The sequence below is a fragment of the Trachypithecus francoisi genome, unplaced genomic scaffold (assembly GCF_009764315.1).
Source record: "Trachypithecus francoisi isolate TF-2019V2 unplaced genomic scaffold, Tfra_2.0 Lachesis_group16, whole genome shotgun sequence".
NCBI lineage: Eukaryota > Metazoa > Chordata > Mammalia > Primates > Cercopithecidae > Trachypithecus > Trachypithecus francoisi.
The window spans coordinates 22,697,881-22,716,535 of record NW_022681461.1 but is presented as its reverse complement, the minus strand read 5'-3'; the positions used below and the strand labels follow the sequence as shown (position 1 = coordinate 22,716,535).

Sequence of the window (18,655 nt, the reverse complement as noted above, 5' to 3'; positions counted from 1 at the left end):
TGCCTAGGTTTTCTTGTAGGGATTTTATGGTTTTAGGTCTAACATTTAAGTCTTTAATCCCTCTTGAATTAATTTTTGTATAAGGTATAAGGCAGAGATCCAGTTTCAGCTTTCTACACATGGCTAGCCAGTTTTCCCAGCATCATTTATTAAATAGGGAATCCTTCCCCCATTTCTTGTGCAGGTCTGTCAAAGATCAGGTGGTTGTAGATGTGTGGCATTACTTCTGAGGCCTCTGTTCTTTTCCATTGTCTATATCTTTGTTTTAGTACCAGTACCATGCTGTTTTGGTTACTGTAGCCTTGTAGTATAGTTTGAAGTCAGGTAGCGTGATGCCTCCAGCTTTGTTCTTTTTGCTTAGGTTTGTCTTGGCAATGCAGGCTCTTTTTTGGTTCCATGTGAACTTTAAAGTAGTTTTTTCCAGTTCTGTGAAGACAGTCGTTGGTAGCTTGATGGGGATGCTTGATGGAGATGGAATTGAATCTATAAATTACTTTGAGCAGTATGGCCATTTTCACGATATTGATTTTTCCTATCCATGAGCATAGAATATTCTTCCATTTGTTTGTGTCCTCTTTTATTTCATTGAGCAGTGGTTTGTAGTTCTTGAAGAGGTCCTTCACATCCCTTGTAAGTTGGATTCCTAGGTATTTTATTCTGTTTGTAGCAATTGTGAATAGGAGTTCACTCACGATTTGGCTCTCTGTTTGTTAATGGTGTATAGGAATGCTTGTGATTTTTGCACATTGATTTTGTATCCTGAGACATTGCTGAAGTTGCTTATCAGCTTAAGGAGATTTTGGGCTGAGACAATGGGGTTTTCTAAATATACAATCATGTCATCTGCAAACAGGGACAATTTGACTTCCTCATTTCCTAACTGAATACCCTTTATGTCTTTCTCTTGCCTGATTGCCCTGGCCAGAACTTCCAACATTATGTTTAATAGGAGTGGTAAGAGAGGGCATCCTTGTCTTGTGCAGGTTCTCAAAGGGAATGCTTCTGGTTTTTGCCCATTCAGTATGATATTGACTGTGGGTTTGTCATAAATAGCCCTTATTATGTTGAGATGCGTTCCATGAATACCTAGTTTATTGAGAGTTTTTAGCATGAAGGGCTGTTGAATTTTGTTGAAGGCCTTTTCTGCATCCATTGAGGTAATCATGTGGTTTTTGCCATTGGTTCTGTTTTGTGATGGATTACGTTTATTGATTTGCATATGTTGAACCAGCCTTTGCATCCCAGGGATGAAGCCTACTTGATGGTGGCGTATACGCTTTTTGATGTGCTGCTGGATTCGGTTTGCCAGTATGTTATTGAGGATTTTCACATCGATGTTCATCAGGGATATTGGTCTAAAACTCTTTTTTTGTTGTGTCTCTGCCAGGGCTTAGTATCAGGATGCAGTTGGCCTCATAAAATGAGTTAGGGAGGATTCCGTCTTTTTCTATTGATTGGAATAGTTTCAGAAGGAATGGTACTAGCTCCTCTTTGTACCACTGGTAGAATTCGGCTGTGAATCCGTCCGGTCCTGGACTTTTTTTGGTTAGTAGGCTATTAATTATTGCCTCAATTTCAGAGGCTGTTATTGGTCTATTCAGAGATTCAACTTCTTCCTGGTTTAGTCTTGGGAGGGTATATGTGTCCAGGAATTTATCCATTTCTTCTAGATTTTCTAATTTATTTGCGTAGAGGTGTTTATAGTATTCTGATGGTAGTTTGTATTTCTGTGGGATCGGTGGTGATATCCTGTTTATCATTTTTTATTGCATCTATTTGATTCTTCTCTCTTTTCTTCTTTATTAGTCTTGTTAGCGGTCTGTCAATTTTGTTGATCTTTTCAAAAAACCAGCTCCTGGATTCGTTGATTTTTTTTTGAAAGGTTTTTTGTGTCTCCATCTCTTTCAATTCTGCTCTTAGTTTCTTGCCTTCTGCTAGCTTTTGAATTTGTTTGCTCTTGCTTCTCTAGTTCTTTTAATTGTGATGTTAGGGTGTCGATTTTAGATCTTTCCTGCTTTCTCTTGTGGGCATTTAGTGCTATAAATTTCCCTCTACACACTGCTTTAAATGTGTCCCAGAGATTCTGGTACATTGTGTCTTTGTTCTCATTGGTTTCAAAGAACATCTTTATTTCTGCCTTCATTTTGTTATTTATCCAGTAGTCATTCAGGAATAAGTTGTTCAGTTTCCATGTAGTTGTGTGGTTTTGAATGAGTTTCTTAATCCTGAGTTCTACCTTGATTGCACTGTGGTCTGAGAGACAGTTTGTTGTGATTTCTGTTTTTTTACATTTGCTGAGGAGTGCTTTACTTCCAATTATATGGTCAATTTTAGAATAAGTGTGATATGTGCTGAGAAGAATGTATATTCTGTTTATTTAGGGTGGAGAGTTCTGTAGATGTCTATGAATACACATTTCTTAAAAGAAGACATACAAATGGTCAACAGGAAATGTTCAACATCACTCTTCATCAGAGAAAAATCATAATCATAATGAGGCGCTGGGTGCGGTGGCTCACGCCTGTAATCCCAGCACTTTGGGAGGCTGAGGTGGGTGGATCACCTGAGGCCAGGAGTTCAAGACCAGCCTGGCCAACATGGTGAAACCCTGTCTCTATTAAAAATACAAGGCAGGGCACAGTGGCTCGCGCCTGTAATCCCAGCACTTTGGGAGGCCGAGGCGGGCAGATCACGAGGTCAGGAGTTTGAGACCAGCCTGACGAACATGGTGAAACCCCATCTCTACTAAAAATACACAAATAATTAGCTGGGCGTGGTTATGCGGTGCCTGTAATCCCAGCTACTCAGTAGGCTGAGGCAGGCAGGAGAATCGCTTGAACCCGGGAGGCGGAGGCTGCAGTGGGCTGAGGTCGCACCACTGCACTCCAGCCTGGGCGACAGAGTGAGACTCTGTCTCAAAAAATATATACATATATATAAACTATGTATTTTATATAATATGTAATATATATATGCTATATAATATAATCTATATTATATAGAATTATATATAATAGTTATCTATAAGCCATATTATATCATCTATATCATATATAGTTATAATTATAAAATATATATTATAATCTATATATAACTATATATTATATATAACATAGCTATATATAACTTATAGCTATATATAATATATAGTTATATATAGATTATAATGTATATTATATAATAAATATGCAATCTAGATTATATGTAATAGATTATATACTATATCATATAGCATATTATATATTAATATATAAATATAAGCTATATGATATATAGTATATACTATATCCTATATAATATATATCATATATAAGTCAGGCGTGGTGGCGTGCACCTGTAGTCCCAGTTACTTGGGAGGCTGAGGCAGGAGAATCGCTTGAGCCCGGGAGGCGGAAGTTGCAGTGAGCTGAGATCGCGCCACTGCACTGCGGCCTGTGTGACAGAGCGAGACTCCATCTAAAAACAAAATAAAAATAGAGCGGCAGAGCAGAGCGGAGCTGTGCGGCGCCAGCGCGGACCAGGCGGGCTGGCAGGCCGCGCGGGCAACTCCAAGGGAGGACCATGGCGGGGAGCTACTGGCCCGGGGCTGCGGGAGCGGGAGACTGCAGTGGCTGCAGGAGGAGCCCAGGAGTCACCGCCGCTGCCTGCGCTCTGCCTTGGGCCATCGCTGCTCCCCACGGGCCCGTGCGGATTCGCCTCCGTGAAGTGTCACAATGTCTGACTGGAAGGCAGTGATCAAGACTGCAGACACGTCTGAGGATATGCAACAGGATGCCATTGACTGCGCCACGCAGGCCATGGAGAAGTACAACATAGGACATTGCTGCCTATATCAAGAAGGAATTTGACAAGAAATATAGCCCTACCTAGCATTGTATCGTGGGCCGAAATTTGGCAGCTACGTCACACACAAGACAAAGTACCTCATCTATTTTTGCTTGAGTCAAGTTGCAATCTTCCTCTTCAAGTGAGGCTAGGTGGCCACAGTGAAGATGTCAGTGGCGGTGGCAGCGATGGCAAGCAGGGGGCGTTGCTAGGACTGTTTTGCACTGGGGCAAATCAGGAGGACATCAGGATGTCCTCTCCAATGGCTGTGCTACTGCATGGACTGTATATTCGTTTTCATGTGTATGTGGCAGTCAACACAACCAAACCTTTCTGTTCAGTTGCCTGGGGAAGAAGGCTGCTTTATGTTTGTTTTTCAAGACTTTAAAAATTAATTTTTTGGTTGTATTGCACTAGGAAAATCTCTCCCACCTCTCCCTTTTCTCTTTTTTTTCCTATACAAAAGAAAAAGCCCTTAACAGACTACGAGGCCGAAAGACTAGGAGGGCTGAGGAAAAGAAATAGGTCTCTGGAGGTGGAACTAAAACTGTGCAGCTGCCTCTTCCTGGCCCAAGTGGATGCTGGGAGGGCCAGGAGGCTGCAGGGGGGCTGTGTTGGGACTGTCAAGGAGAAAATGATAGGAAGAAAGGTGGAGGGATTGATCTAACACCAGGAGAATATTCCACTGAACTGTGATTCTATGGCTTGGGGCAGAGGGTGGGGTGGGGATGTGTTCTTTAGGGCGCCCTGAAATATGTCTGTGTGTGGTGTGTGGGAGTGGGGAGCAGACTTGTCTTGCTGTCTGTCAGAAATTCTAAGTAAGGGCTGTGTCTTTGTTGATTACCTTCTTTTGTTCTTTCTGCCTGAGATCATGATAGGAGGATGTTGGCGGTAGGATTAGCTTTAATTTTTTTTTTTCCATTACATTTTTCTTCTGTCTGCTCCCTGCTTAGCCCTCCGTTTTCTCAATCCTCTGGTGTTCTCTTAGAGCAGCCCCTGTCGTTAGTTGGCTGGCCTTCAAAACTCTCATGTGTCGGGTTGACAATGTAGGGGTAGGGGATCCAGCGTATTCTTTTACTTTCAAGTCCATTCTTGGGGCTGGTGGGGAGGCAGAATGCCCCTCCCTAAGCCCTTTGTGTGTGCCGAGCTTGCTTGTTGATGTTGGCAGGGGAAGGGGGATCTCCCCTCCAGTCTCCAGGGTGGTGACTGAGTTTCCTATATCAAACCCTTCAATGGGCACAAAATGGAGTGCTTGATTTTAGGTTTTATTTTTTTATGAATGTCCAAACCTGTGTTTCTCCCTGCCCTCCCAGACTGTGTGGCCAGTTGAAAGTGTCTGGTTTGTGTTCATCTCTCCCTCATTTCTGGACCAAGGCCCGAGAGACCCTGCCACGTCTCCTATGCTCTGCATCCATGCCTTTTTTGAACATTAAAGGTTGACTGATGCAATAACAATAATAAATCATAATGTGGTCTCACTTTACATTAGCATAAGTATTGTTAAAAAGCAAAAAATTACAGATGCTGGTGAGGATGTACAGAAAAGGGAACTCAAACTGTTGGTGAAAATGTAAATTAGTTCAGACTATGGAAAACAATAGAGAAAAAAACTAAAAATAGAACTACCATACCACCTAGCAATTCTTCTACTGGGCATTTATCCAAAGGAAATCAGTATACCAGAAGGATACATGCACTCCCATGTTTCTGACAGCTCTACTGACAGCAAAGATAAGGAATCAACCTAAGTGACCATCAACAGATGAACAGACAAAGGAAATGTGGTCTACGTACACAATGGAGTACTATTCAGTCATAAAAAAGAATGAAATCATGTCATTTATGGCAACATGGATGGATCTGGAGGACATTAAATAAGCCAGGCAGAGAGAAACAAATACTGGATGTTCTCACTCATATGTGGGAGCTAAGAAAGTTGACCTCATGGAGGTAGTGAGTAGAATGATAGCCATCAGAGGATGGGAAGGGCATATGGGTGGGAGTGGCCATGAAGAGAGGCTGGTTAATGGGTACATACAGTTAGATAAAGTTCTAATGTTTGATACAAAGTTGGGTGACTGTAGTTAATAGTTAACAACAATGTATTATATATTTCAAAAAACTAGAAGAGAGGACTTGGAATGTTCCTTATAGGAATTCAAGGTGATGGATACCCCAAATACCCTAAATTGATCATCACATTCTATGCATGTAACAATATCACATGTGCCCTATATAAATATGTACAAATACTGTGCATTAATTAAAATTTAAAAAGCAAGACCAAGGTATGTGCTGTTAATGAGAAACCCATTTTAAATATTAAGGTAAGTTAAAAGTGAAAAAATTAAGGGGAAAAAAACAGTGCATGCAAGTACTGGTAAACTCCCAACAAGGTCTATCAACAGTTTAGTAATAGTATTGTACCAATGTCAACTTCAAGGTTTTAGTAATATGGTTACTTAAAATGCTATCTTTGGGGGAAGCTGGATGAGAACAGAACTCTCTGTATTATTTGTGTAATTTTTCATGTCTTTACCAGCATCTAGGAAACTGTTAACAGACTAACACATTAGATTGTAAATAGGGTAAACTCAAATAGCAGACTTAGCAATTTTGTTGAGAAAGAAAGGATGCTGACAGACATGGATTTCTGAATTAGGAAGGACAAGGATCTGCAAGCCAGTTCAAGAAAATAAGACTCCCAAGATCCAGTAATAAATACTATTGCCCAGTTGGCAGGAAACCCTACTTCTTCCCGTTTATATGTTGAGCTACTAGAAGCAGGACTGAAATAAGTTGCCCAAATAATAACTTCGTTGTTGCTCACTCTCTTCGAGGCAGAAAGAAGAAATGTTATGACAACAGAGCAGCAAGTCCCATGGTCCCAGCTATACGGCTGTGACTGCTGAGGTGGAGAGTCCTCAAAGGTAAATGAATGTTGTCAGGAATGAAGGCTTTGCTATTTAATATAGAGCTTTGAGTGACCTGAAGACAGACGTTAATTTGGTTGAATTGAGCATGGGTGGCCACTTAAAAGTGAGTGAAGGAAATGCCTTGCCTAATAGTATAAAGCCAAACACCTGGTTCCTGTCAACAGTCTAACCTGGCTTATAATGAGGACAGGGCTCTGGGTGCTGGGGCGGTCAAGGCTGGAAGACTGCAGGACAGAACACAGTGGCGTAAGCATGGACAGAAAAGAAGTTTGGACCATAATCCTGAAAAACAATTCTGAATGCCATAATCTCAAATATTGAAATACTGAAAGATCAAAATCCCTGAAGTCTAAAAATCCAGAAAATTGCAATCCCAAAATTTCAAAATCTTGAAAATATAACGCAGGGGAAAAAATCTTAAAAATTATCTCAAAAACATTTATTTACATTTTTAAAAGGGGATTTATTTGAGAAACATAACACAAGAACACTTTGTAGGCCACTTCACACAATGAAATAGGCAATAACATTTTTTGCAAGCATAAACACTCAGGCATACTAATGACAACTGCATGGATATAACAATTATGAGCAGATGAACTGTATTCACAAAGAAATGGGTGAAAAAGCTAAATATATAAAAGCATACACCCAGCTTTGTAACTGCAGTCATCTGAAATACTGTGATAGACAACATAAGTCTTCTGACGGGATCAATCAAAAACTTCAATGGGGGGCCGGGCACAGTGGCTCACCCTGTAATCCCAGCACTTTGGGAGGCCGAGGCGGGCAGATCACTTCAGGTCAGGAGTTTGAGACCAGCCTGACCTACATGGTGAAACCCTGTGTCTACCAAAAATACAAAAATTAGCCAGGCATGGTGGTAGGCACCTATGATCCCAGCTACTTAGGAGGCTGAGGCAGGAGAATTGCTTGAATCCAGTAGGTGGAGCTTACAGTGAGCCGAGATCACGAAAACCGCACTCCAGCTGGGGCAACAGAGCAAGACTCCATCTCAAAAGAAAACAACAGCAAAAAAACAAAAAACAAAACTTGGCTGGGCATGGTGGCTCACGTCTGCAATACCAGCACTTTGGGAGGCCAACATGGACGGATCACCTGAGGTCAGGAGTTCAAGACCAGCCTGGCCAACATGGTGAAACCCTGTCTCTACAAAAATACAAAATTAGCCAGGTGCGGTGGTGGGTGCCTGTAGTCCCAGCTACTTGAGAGGCTGAGGCAGGAGAATCGCTTGAACCCAGGAGGCAGAAGTTGCGGTGAGCCGAGATGGTGCCACTGCACTCCAGCCTGAGCGACAGAGCAAGACTCTGTCTTAAAAACAAAACAAAACACACACACACACACACCAAAAAAACCCTTCAATGGGTCACCACCACATACACAGTAGCCCAAAGAGCCAAGATTCCCAGAAATTTTATCTTTGACAAACACAGACATACAAAGAGTACATCGCTTCCTTTACTGAGGAAGTTTCTACATTTTTACATATATGCACAATGCTTACACACAGTTAATGCTGTGATAATGTACTTTGTGGTGTCAAATTTCTGATGTCCGAGGCAGCAGCAGCAAATTTGTCCCAGCTCTGAGAGGGTCTAATTTGCCTTCTCAGTTCTCTATAGGCCCCTGGCTGATTGGATGGCCCCTGCCAACATGAGGACAGATCTTTCCCACTTAGTCCACTGAGACTCACATACACGTCTCCCCTAGAAAGACTCTCACAGATACACTGAAAATAATGCCTTACTAGGTTTCTAGTATTCCTTAATCCAGACAAGTTGCCACCTAAAATTATGTCCCCAAGTCCACTTCTTGTCAACTTGGCACCCATATGAATCTCCTTAAACCATAATTTCCTAGTAAAGACAGTAACAAGTTAATAGTTCTGCCTGTCATGATGCAAGTACACTGCATACAACTGAAAACACATTAATCCCTTCCCCAGAATTTGTCTCACAGGATTTCAAAGATTTTAATCTATTGAAATTTTAGATGTTAGAGATTTTAGACCCTAAAGATTTTGTTATTTCAGGATTTTGACATTCAGGATTATGTATTTTGAGATTATGATCAGCACCAAAGTAAGGGGTCTTAGAAGCTGGACACTCATCGGATGCTGGAGATAGATGGGGGAAGAAGTAGCAGCAGTGCTCAGGCACTGAACCTGGAGACAGTGGTCAATGGAAAAAAATGCTGACAATCAAATTTCTTCCCCACCACCACTGGGAAACATAAAAACACAAGAAAACACTTTGTAGGCCACTTCACACAATGAAATAGGCAATGCTATTTTTTTGTAAGCATAAACACTCAGGTATACTAACGACAATTGCGTGGATATAACAATTACGAGCAGGTGAACTCTATTCCCCACCACCATTGCTCCTTCTGTCATTGTAGACTAGCTTCCTCTGCCACCTGGAACTCCCAGCTGGGGGATAACCTGATCTTTTGGCATCTGTGCTGTAGCACCTGATGCACGTTGAACTTCTTGGTCTGTGTTCCTATAGGAAAAAAGTCACCTTAATTCAACTGATAGGGTTTGGACAAGGCTTGGAGTCGGGGAAGGAAACCTGAAATTGTTAGGGGCCAGGGAGAGTTGAACTGGCAGTTTGAACAGTCAAAGCTTTAATCACTTACTGAAATAGCAAGAGGTTAAACTAGAGAAAGCGCCAACTCCCTTCTGTCCTATCCCAGCCCCCAAGTTTTTGACGAGGAGCTGGACCCCTCAAAAATAATGTCACCAGGGCTCTTTGGACAGATTCAATAATAGAATTCATGGATTTTATGCCTGCACTTCTTGGTCTATATCTTATTCCATCTCACTCTCAAGGAATACTACACAGACTGACCCCCCTCCCTGGATGGTCCAGTATAAGTAATATAGGCCTCCAGGAGAAGTTTCAAAGACTTAATGGCTGCCTGAGTACTCAGAGAGGCAACAGCTCAATACCAACAATCCCAACAGCTGCCTGACCCAGCCACCACGTACATCTTTATATGTTAACAAAAGAAGGCAGCTATTAACCTGCTAAGCTTTTGTTGACACTTAGTGTGATTTAACGTAGCTCTTGTGACTCTTTGGTTTGACATTCCCATTTCGCGGTGGGTCAACTTGGACTTAATGACTAACAAGGTGAAAAGAATCTAACAAGTCTCGCTAGTCAAAGAGAAATAGCATAGCTGGCCTGACCCTAGCAGCTTTTTGGTCCTACATGAAAAAACGGCAGCTATCCTTTTGGAGGTAAACTGTATGGCCAACTCCATTGCACAAAGCAATCCCATTGGTTCAGTGGGGCCCTTGACTTAGTTTCTCCTAAATTTCTGGGCCTACTTCACGAATTGTTTGGCTACAATGAAACATAATGGAGTCCAATGAGCTGCTGTTGCTGTTCAGCTTCAGTACCAGCTATGTAAAACCAAAAGCAGATGTGGCTGCTCCTCTCAATTACTAGAACTCAAGACAGTCCTTATGGCTCTGGCCAATACTCTCCCTGATGAATCTCGCTATGTTTTAATTAGGTTTGGAGCGGTTGCCAATGACCTGTCAGGTCTGCCACATTAAATCATATAGACTGGCAGATTCAAAACACTTTTATTTGGCCATCAAACTCAGAGAAATTGCTTAACTTTCCCAACAATTAAGTAAATGAATATTCAAATTAGATAACATTTCTTATACAGGCATACCTTGGAGATACTACAGACTGAGTTCCAGACCATCATGAGAAAGAGAGTCACACAAATTTTGGGGTTTCCCAGTGCATATAAAAGTATGTTTACACTATACTGTAGCATATTAAATGTGCAACAGCATTTTGTCTAAAAGAACAATGTACATAATTTTAAAATACTTGAGTGCTAAAAAATGCTGACACAGAGACATGACATGAACACATGCTGTTGGAAAATGACACCAATATAGACTTGTTTGATGCAGGGTTGCCACCAACTTTCAATTTGTAAAAAAAAAAAAAAAGTATCTGCAAGGTGCAATAAAGCAAAGTAGAATAAAATGAGGTATGTCTGTACTGACAAAAATGAAAAGCTCAGCAATACCCAGTACTGGCCAGGGAATGGATGTAAGTTACTTTTAAACACTGTTCCTGGCATGTAAATTGGTGCAGTCCCTTCTCAAAGGCAACTAACTGAAAATGCACATATACACTGACTGAAATATCCCACATCTAAATAGGTATCAAAGAGAAAGAATCAAACATATATGAGGGATGTGCTAGCAGGTTAATAAAAGTGGGAGTAACATGCCATTAAATTTTAATTATACCCTCTCCCATTACCTACTATATATTTCATTATAATTCCCAACAAACTTTTGGAATCTGTATCTGTACCTACCATTTTTTACTGTTTTCCCCAGGATTCCATGGAAACCTTTTTCAAAGGGTCACCGTAAGATAATTAAAACTAATGTCCTGTTAACAATCCTCATTTTTTTCCATCACTAGATAGCAGTCAACACAGACTGAAATTACATTTATGGTAACTATCATGTGCTTTCATACACACAAAAATATATATAAAAGCTCATATGACCTAATAAACTATCTGAAATAGATGGTATCAATCCTTTCTTACAGATGAGGAAACAAGCCAAGAGTGGCTTGCCTGAGATCACAATCATTCAGGAAAATGAGCCCAGAAGATCTAAGTGCTCATCCCATTAATGGCTGGTTCTGTAACTGTCTTCTACTAGTTCCTTTTATAGAATTCTTTTTCTATTATTTAACAAAACTGAAAATCAAGATTATTCCTCTTCCTCAGTGGATTCTAACTTTATTACAGTGAACCTGAATGAAACAAAGTGAAAATAATTAGTATAAGGCCTGGTATATTATAAGGCCAAGTATTCATATTACTGACTTCCTAGAAGCATATAAAAACAGGCTAATCCAGGAGTTCAAAAGTATATATGCTCAACTCATTAAAATACCCACATCTATGGTTACACTAAGTTAGATGAAAACAACCAAGCAACTATCGTTTCGTAGCAATTGGCAGACTTTAATATTCAAGAAAAATTAATTTCATCATACACATTAAAAATATAGGAAATTTCATGCAGACATGAAGCTTCCAATTCAGCTTTTGTGGCAACTTTTGAATGAGAGTTACATATAAATACAGTACATTTTACAGTTACCAAACTTCATAATTTTATACTGTGATTTATACAGCTTCTCCTTATATTGTACATATTCCACCTTGCTCACTTGATTAGCATACCCTATATCTGCACTGCTTCAGAATATAGAAATTAAAGAAAAAAACACAAGCACAATGGACTATCTCCTCGCATTTCACAAAGTAAATGAAAATGTATGTGTATTACAGCTAATTTAAGAAAAACATTTTAAACTTTAAGGCTTACATACTTTAGTAGCTAGGACTAAAATTAAGAAATACAAAGTTAAATAAATCCTCCAGTGATACTTCTATTACTGATTGATACCACATTTTCAAGTTTAGAATATATTAACTGCGAAAGCTGTAAGAAAAAAAGTGATGCAAATTTGTGTAGAACATTTAAAAAACAATATTCATGATACAAGGGATAAATTAACAAATGAAGTAACTGATTTCAGAATTAACTAAAACATATGCTATAATTTAGAAATGTAACATTATTAAAGAAAACCTAATAGAAAAAAAATTAATAAAGCCAACCCACCAGTGTCAACCTGTTTTTGCCTGTGACAAAAACAAAGATCATTTGTTTTGATGCAAGTTGTAAAAAAGTGAATACAGGTCAGTGAATAAAAAGCATGTCTAAGTCATTCAAAAACAGCATGCATTCCTTTCTGTTCAATTGATTTTTAAAAAATACTTATGTACTTTGCAAGTTTTCTTCTTTAAAAACAATAGTTTGAGTTTTTTTCTTCCTTGCCACTAAATTCAAACTCATTCATGTAAGTAATAAGAATTTCCACCAAATGAACATCTGCTAAGTACTGAGGGACACAAAAAAGAGAGATCTTTAAAAAAAAAAAAAGTTACAGTTTTCCCAATTTTGACATGTCAAATTAACTGCATGAAACCCTCTATTGCATAGTGAGAGTAAAGGTCACGAAAGTCCCATCACTGTACACGGAAAAGGTCCCCCCAACTAGTAAGATGCCAAATAGGGTAGTGACTCCCCAGCCTAAGTGACAACAAAGGTTTAAACATTTACAAGTAAGTTTTCCTATTAAAACATGACTTTTATGCGACCAGCACATTGCTGAGATTAAATCCATCTAATTTAAATTGCCACAGAGGTCATTTAAAGCAATCACAATCATCTGTGAAAATATTCAAGAAGAGTTCTTCCTTTTCTCCAAGAAAAGGCTAAAACATTAGTCATCTCTACTTTCCAAGCTACTGGAAACAGAATAACATACATTAAAAAATACAAAGGAAAACTCCCTCCAATAAAGATCTGCTAGAGGTAGAAATTTAAAGCAGCATATACTGTTTAAGCTCCATCTATCAGGGAACAAAATTGGCATTAATCTGAAATTACATGATGGCTGCTGCTTACAATACTGAAGACACAGACCATGGGCAGTAATTTATCCCTGAATTTCATAATCAAAATTCCCCACATTAATACTATTATGACAGTTTTTCCTAGTATATAATTGTTTTAATGAAAAAAGTGCTTGCTTCCATAATCCAGATAATCTAAAGAAAAGACATTATTGTAAACATCACACTGTCAAACTCTGTATTCATTTAGAGTCTGAAAATCATATTTCAAATGGGTAAATTTTATTCTTATTTTCTCTGTTTCCTAGCACTACTTTTAATAAAGGCTTTTTATTTCTCACTTTGAATGTTGAGATCTCGTATATTTCAAAGTGATCCATGATGAGTATGCTTTCATAAAGTGTTCAGTTTATTGTGGCCAAAAGACTTTGATAATTTCTCAGTTATTTGAATATATTTTACCGGCCTGTGATGCTATTAAATTTAACATTTCATAAAAAAGAAATGTTTGATGCTTCTTTAAGTTCATCTGAGCTAGAAAATACAAAATTAAATTAATCTGAATGATAGAAGAATAGACACAGGCCAGGCGCAGTGGTACATGCCTATAGTCCTAGCTACTCGGGAGGCTAAGGCAGGAAGATCGCTTGAGTCCAGGAGTTTGAGGTTACAGTGAGCTATGATCATGCCACTGCACTCCAGCCTGGGAGACAGAGCAGGATCCTGTCTCTGAAGAAAAAAAAAAAGAAGACACATTTTACGCATAGTTTTCTTAGATTGAAAGTGAACGAAGTCCCAACTCCAGATGTTGAATATGACTGAGGATCCTTAGACTCTTCTAAAAGTTACATGTGCAATGCATACAAAACAACAAAAAAAGGAAGATTATTATGGACTTCAATACTAATAGTCATTAATACGGCAGACTTGCAATGGACAGCATCATGAAGACACTGGAGATTAGGTTTTTTCCTACTGAAACACAATCCGGGCTTCAAGGAAAAAGTATACTTCAAGACATTTCCTCCATTTTGACTTGTGTAGTACAAATCTGCATGGCATAGTATATTTCTGAAAAAGCAATAGACATATTAAGAAAATAGACACTATTTCTAAATTTTGTTAGGAATAAGAAGGCACCACTGATTTGAGGTTGTGTCCTGTCATCACTGATAGTTGATTTTGAGTCGTTTATTTCAGCATTTGTTCTTACTAAACTTTTTTCCAGGTGGCATCACTTGAGACCATTATTGTGGCTTACGGACCACAAACAAGACACATTCATAGTAGTATTTCATCATAGAGAGATCATTCACAGTATATGTTGACAATACAGATTCTTTTTCCACCTGCAATGCAAACAATAATAATACTGACTATGACAGTCATGATGACCACACCACTAACAAATTCTGAGCACATATGTATCAGTGGCAGGCACTCTTTTAAGAATATTCATTTATTACATACAACTACCCCCATAAGAGAGGTACTATTAATATTAGTAGTCTCACTTTACAAAGAACAGTCACACTAATAAGTGACGGAACTGAGATTCAAACTCAGGCAGTCTTGAACTCTGAACTACTATAATATATTGCTTCTCGTCATTCTTAAAAACAGATCTATTGTTTCTAAAACGGAAGGCTTCTAAATAAATGAACTGAAACACAATAGCCAAAATATCACAAAACTTTATAGTAATGCACATAATTAAAAAAAGATGAAGCAGTACACAAGGACAAGGACATATTGTGAATATCCCTCTTATACTTGCCCTCCTACCCCTTTTTGTTTTCCCCAGAGCCTACTCTACTTTCTATCTATAAGTGAGAGTCTGTAAGAACAGTATTATAATGATCAGCTACCATTTACTGAAAGGCTATTTCACCAGAAAGTATAGTTTTCCCTTTATGTACACGTTATCCCAAATCCTTATAATTCTGGAAGCTAAGTAATACAGGTCAAGCATCCCTAATCTGAAAATCTGAAATGCTCCAAAATCCAAAATGTTTTGAGTACCTACATAAGGCCACAAGTGACAAATTCCACATCTGATTCATGTGCAGGTGGTCAAAATTTTTAAATATTGTATAAAATTACCTTCGGGCTATGCTTATAAGGCATATATAAAACATAAATGAATTTCATATTTAGACTTCAGTCCCCTCCCAAGATATGTCATTATGTATATGCATATATTGCAAAATTGGAAAAAAATCCAAAATCCAACACATTTCTGGTCCCAAGCATTTTGAGTAAGGGGTACTCAACCTGTATTATCTTCCCTTTATAGATAAGAAAACAAGAATTCAAACAGTCACTAACAGCCATGATATCAACACTTCTGTCAAGGTGCTTTGGGAGTTAAACTTTGGCAATATTTTATTCCATTCTTACCTCTACCTTGAATCCATACTGCAGAACAACGTTTTTTATATCCTCATAGCTCAATTCTATGGAAAGTTCATTTGCCAGATTTTCAAAGTGGTATAGCAGAGGACCTATGGTTTAAAGATACTATGAATTACTTGAATATAAACACACACTCATAGCTGTGTTACACTGAATTCCAAGTTGAATAAGTTAGGTACTGGATAAGACAAACATAAAAAGTCTGGGCATTTGAAAATTTGGCCTAGTATCTGACACCCTCAAGAGATGGGCCTACACTCATGAGGAGTGAGTCCCTCTGGTCTACCTGCCTTGCACTGTGATTCACACCATAGGCCTTCACCTTTAACTTTCAAGTTACTGAAGGAGTAGACGAATCAGGTAATGCTAAGTCCTCAAATTCCAAATGTATTCTGCAATTATAATTCCATAAGTAAATGCCAAACTGCAGTTACCAACTGTGTATCATATGAAAACAAAGAAGGAGCCTCAAGTTAACCTAGGCAGTAAAAGGTGGACAGAAGTTATAGAGAAGGTTTCCTCAAAGAAGGAAGTAACACTAGAGCTGGCTTTTTTTTTAAAGTGCATTGTTCATATCACAGCTCTAACATCTAATAACTGTGTGCCTGTGGGCAATTCACTAACTCTGCTTCATCTATAATATGACTTTTTATTTTTATTTTATTTTATTTATTTATTTATTTTTAGATAGAATCTCACTCTGTTGCCCAGGCTGGGTAGGGTACAGTGGCACGATCTGGGCTTACTGCAACCTCCACCTCCCAGGTTCAAGCGATTTTCCTGCCTCCGCCTCTTGAATAGCTGGGATTACAGGGACCTGTCATCATGCCAGGCCAATTTTTATATTTTTAGTAGAGACAGGGTTTCACCATGTTGGCCGGGCTGCTTGAACTCCTAACCTCAACTAATCCACCAGCCTTGGCCTCCCAAAGTGTTGCAATTACAGGCGTGAGCTACCGCGTGTGCCCTGTAATATGACTTTAAGGTGAGATAATATGTATTACACCTGTCATAAACAAGGGACTAAGTAAATGACAGGTATTACACTATTTCTATGACATCCTCCCTTTACTATTTGCTCATTCCATATATTCAAGAAACGAACATATGATTTAAAGCATGATTTTCAAATCTTTCAATCTATCATTTTGCCCAATATATCAGCCTCATCCAGGAACCATTATCACTTAACACAGTTATATATACACCTCAGGCTAATCTAGACAATCTTCTCTTTACTTTTCATTGGGTTAATTAAAAATCCTGCAACCAGCTCTCTACTCCTACTTCTCATACAATGTGCTAACCATGGAAGATAAAAGTATTTAATAACAAGACAAAGTTTCTGCTACCAAGAGGCTTACCATTCTGTGGATCACAGGGTAAAAAAGTTTTTCTTTCTCCTTTCTCTATCCTACGTAAACGACTAGAAAAAATGACCATGAATATAATGTATATGTTAGTGCTACTTACAAAAGATAACAATTATGTAACAGGACAGATGGCAAATAATGGAGGCTTTGTGTCCCACTTACAGTGTCTAGCATATATTCTTATTTGTGTTCTTCCCCATTACCCTTTAAGAATGTTAAGAGGGCCGGGCACGGTGGCTCAAGCCTGTAATCCCAGCACTTTGGGAGGCCGAGATGGGCGAATCACGAGGTCAGGAGATCGAGACCATCCTGGTTAACACAGTGAAACCCCGTCTCTACTAAAAAATACAAAAAACTAGCCGGGCGAGGTGGCGGGCGCCTGTAGTCCCAGCTACTCGGGAGGCTGAGGCAGGAGAATGGCGTAAACCCGGGAGGCGGAGCTTGCAGTGAGCTGAGGTCCGGCCACTGCACTCCAGCCTGGGCGAGAGAGCAAGACTCCGTCTCGGAAAAAAAAAAAGAATGTTAAGAGATACTTGTAGTAGTAGGGTCATACAAAAATAGGCTGCAGGCCACAATTGGTCTATGGGCTGTAGTTTGCCAACTCCTGACTAAATGTACGAATAGTTAAGGTTTTCCCATATATTATTTTATAAGATGTTACTGTTTTTCCAGAAGAAAGTCATATCATTTTACATCCCCACCAGCAGAACAAAAGCATATCCCATCTCACTGTACTTACCTAAGCTTTAAGTAAGCAAATTTTAAAACTTAGTGAATATGATAGGTGAAAAATGGTAGCACATTTATATTGATTTATTTGACTAACAGTGAGAATGAACATTTTTTTCTGTATATAGGCTGTTTACATTTACTCTTTTTTTCATTTTTTTTTACTGAGTGTTGGAGTCTTGCTGTGTCACCCAGGTTGAAGTGCAATGGCATAAGCATAGTTCACTGCAGCCTTGAATTTCTGGGCTCAAGTCATCCTCCCACCTCAGCTCCCAAGTAGCTGGGACTACAGGCATATGCCACTACACCTGGCTAATTTTTAAACATCTTTTTAGAGATGAGGGGTCTTGCTGTGTTGCCCAGGCTGGTCTAGAAATCCTGGCCTCAATCAGTCTGCCTGGCTTGACCTCAGGAGCTGTCAGGATTACAGGCATGAACTATGTCATCCAGTTTTTTTTTTTTTTTTTTAATAACTTGCATATTTATGTTGTACAGCCTATTTCATTGCTGGGTAGTTTTCTCTGTTTTCCCCCTCTAAAGAATTTTTTTAATCTAAAAATACAGTTTACTGTTGATATGGTTTGGCTTTGTGCCTCCACCCAAATCTCATCTCCAATTATAATCCCACGTGGAGGGAGGGACTTGATGGGAGGGGACTGGATCATGGGGGCAGTTCCCCCCAAGCTGTTCTTATGATACTGAGTTCTTGCAAGATCTGATGCTTTAAAAGTGGCAGTTCCTCCCTTACCCTCTCTCCCCTGCCACCTTGTGAAGAAGGTGCCTGCTTCCCCTTCTGCCACGATTGTAAGTTTCCTGAGACCTCCCCAGCAATATGGAATTGTGAGTCAATTATATCTCTTTTGTTTGTAA

General features: G+C 39.2%; 1 protein-coding gene and 1 pseudogene across 4 annotated transcripts in view; one reads left to right on the top strand and one right to left on the bottom strand.

Moving 5' to 3' along the window:
• Nucleotides 1-3,427: 3,427 nt before the first annotated feature.
• Nucleotides 3,428-12,778, top strand: LOC117098458 (annotated as a pseudogene). The gene is made up of 2 exons (XR_004443415.1): nt 3,428-6,755; nt 11,381-12,778. The product of XR_004443415.1 is annotated as a dynein light chain 2, cytoplasmic-like (transcript).
• Nucleotides 11,557-18,655, bottom strand: part of CARNMT1 (carnosine N-methyltransferase 1) — a 47,744-nt gene continuing 40,645 nt past the window's right edge. Inside the window, exons 7-8 of one of the 3 annotated variants that reach the window (XM_033237087.1) lie at nt 15,669-15,772; nt 11,557-14,617 (exon numbers count right to left, since the gene is read on the bottom strand). In XM_033237087.1, the coding sequence (XP_033092978.1) occupies nt 14,516-14,617; nt 15,669-15,772 (206 nt within the window). In that variant the 3' untranslated portion in view covers nt 11,557-14,515. The remainder of the gene's footprint in view (nt 14,618-15,668; nt 15,773-18,655) is intronic. The other 2 variants (XM_033237085.1, XM_033237086.1) reach the window with 2 other exon arrangements.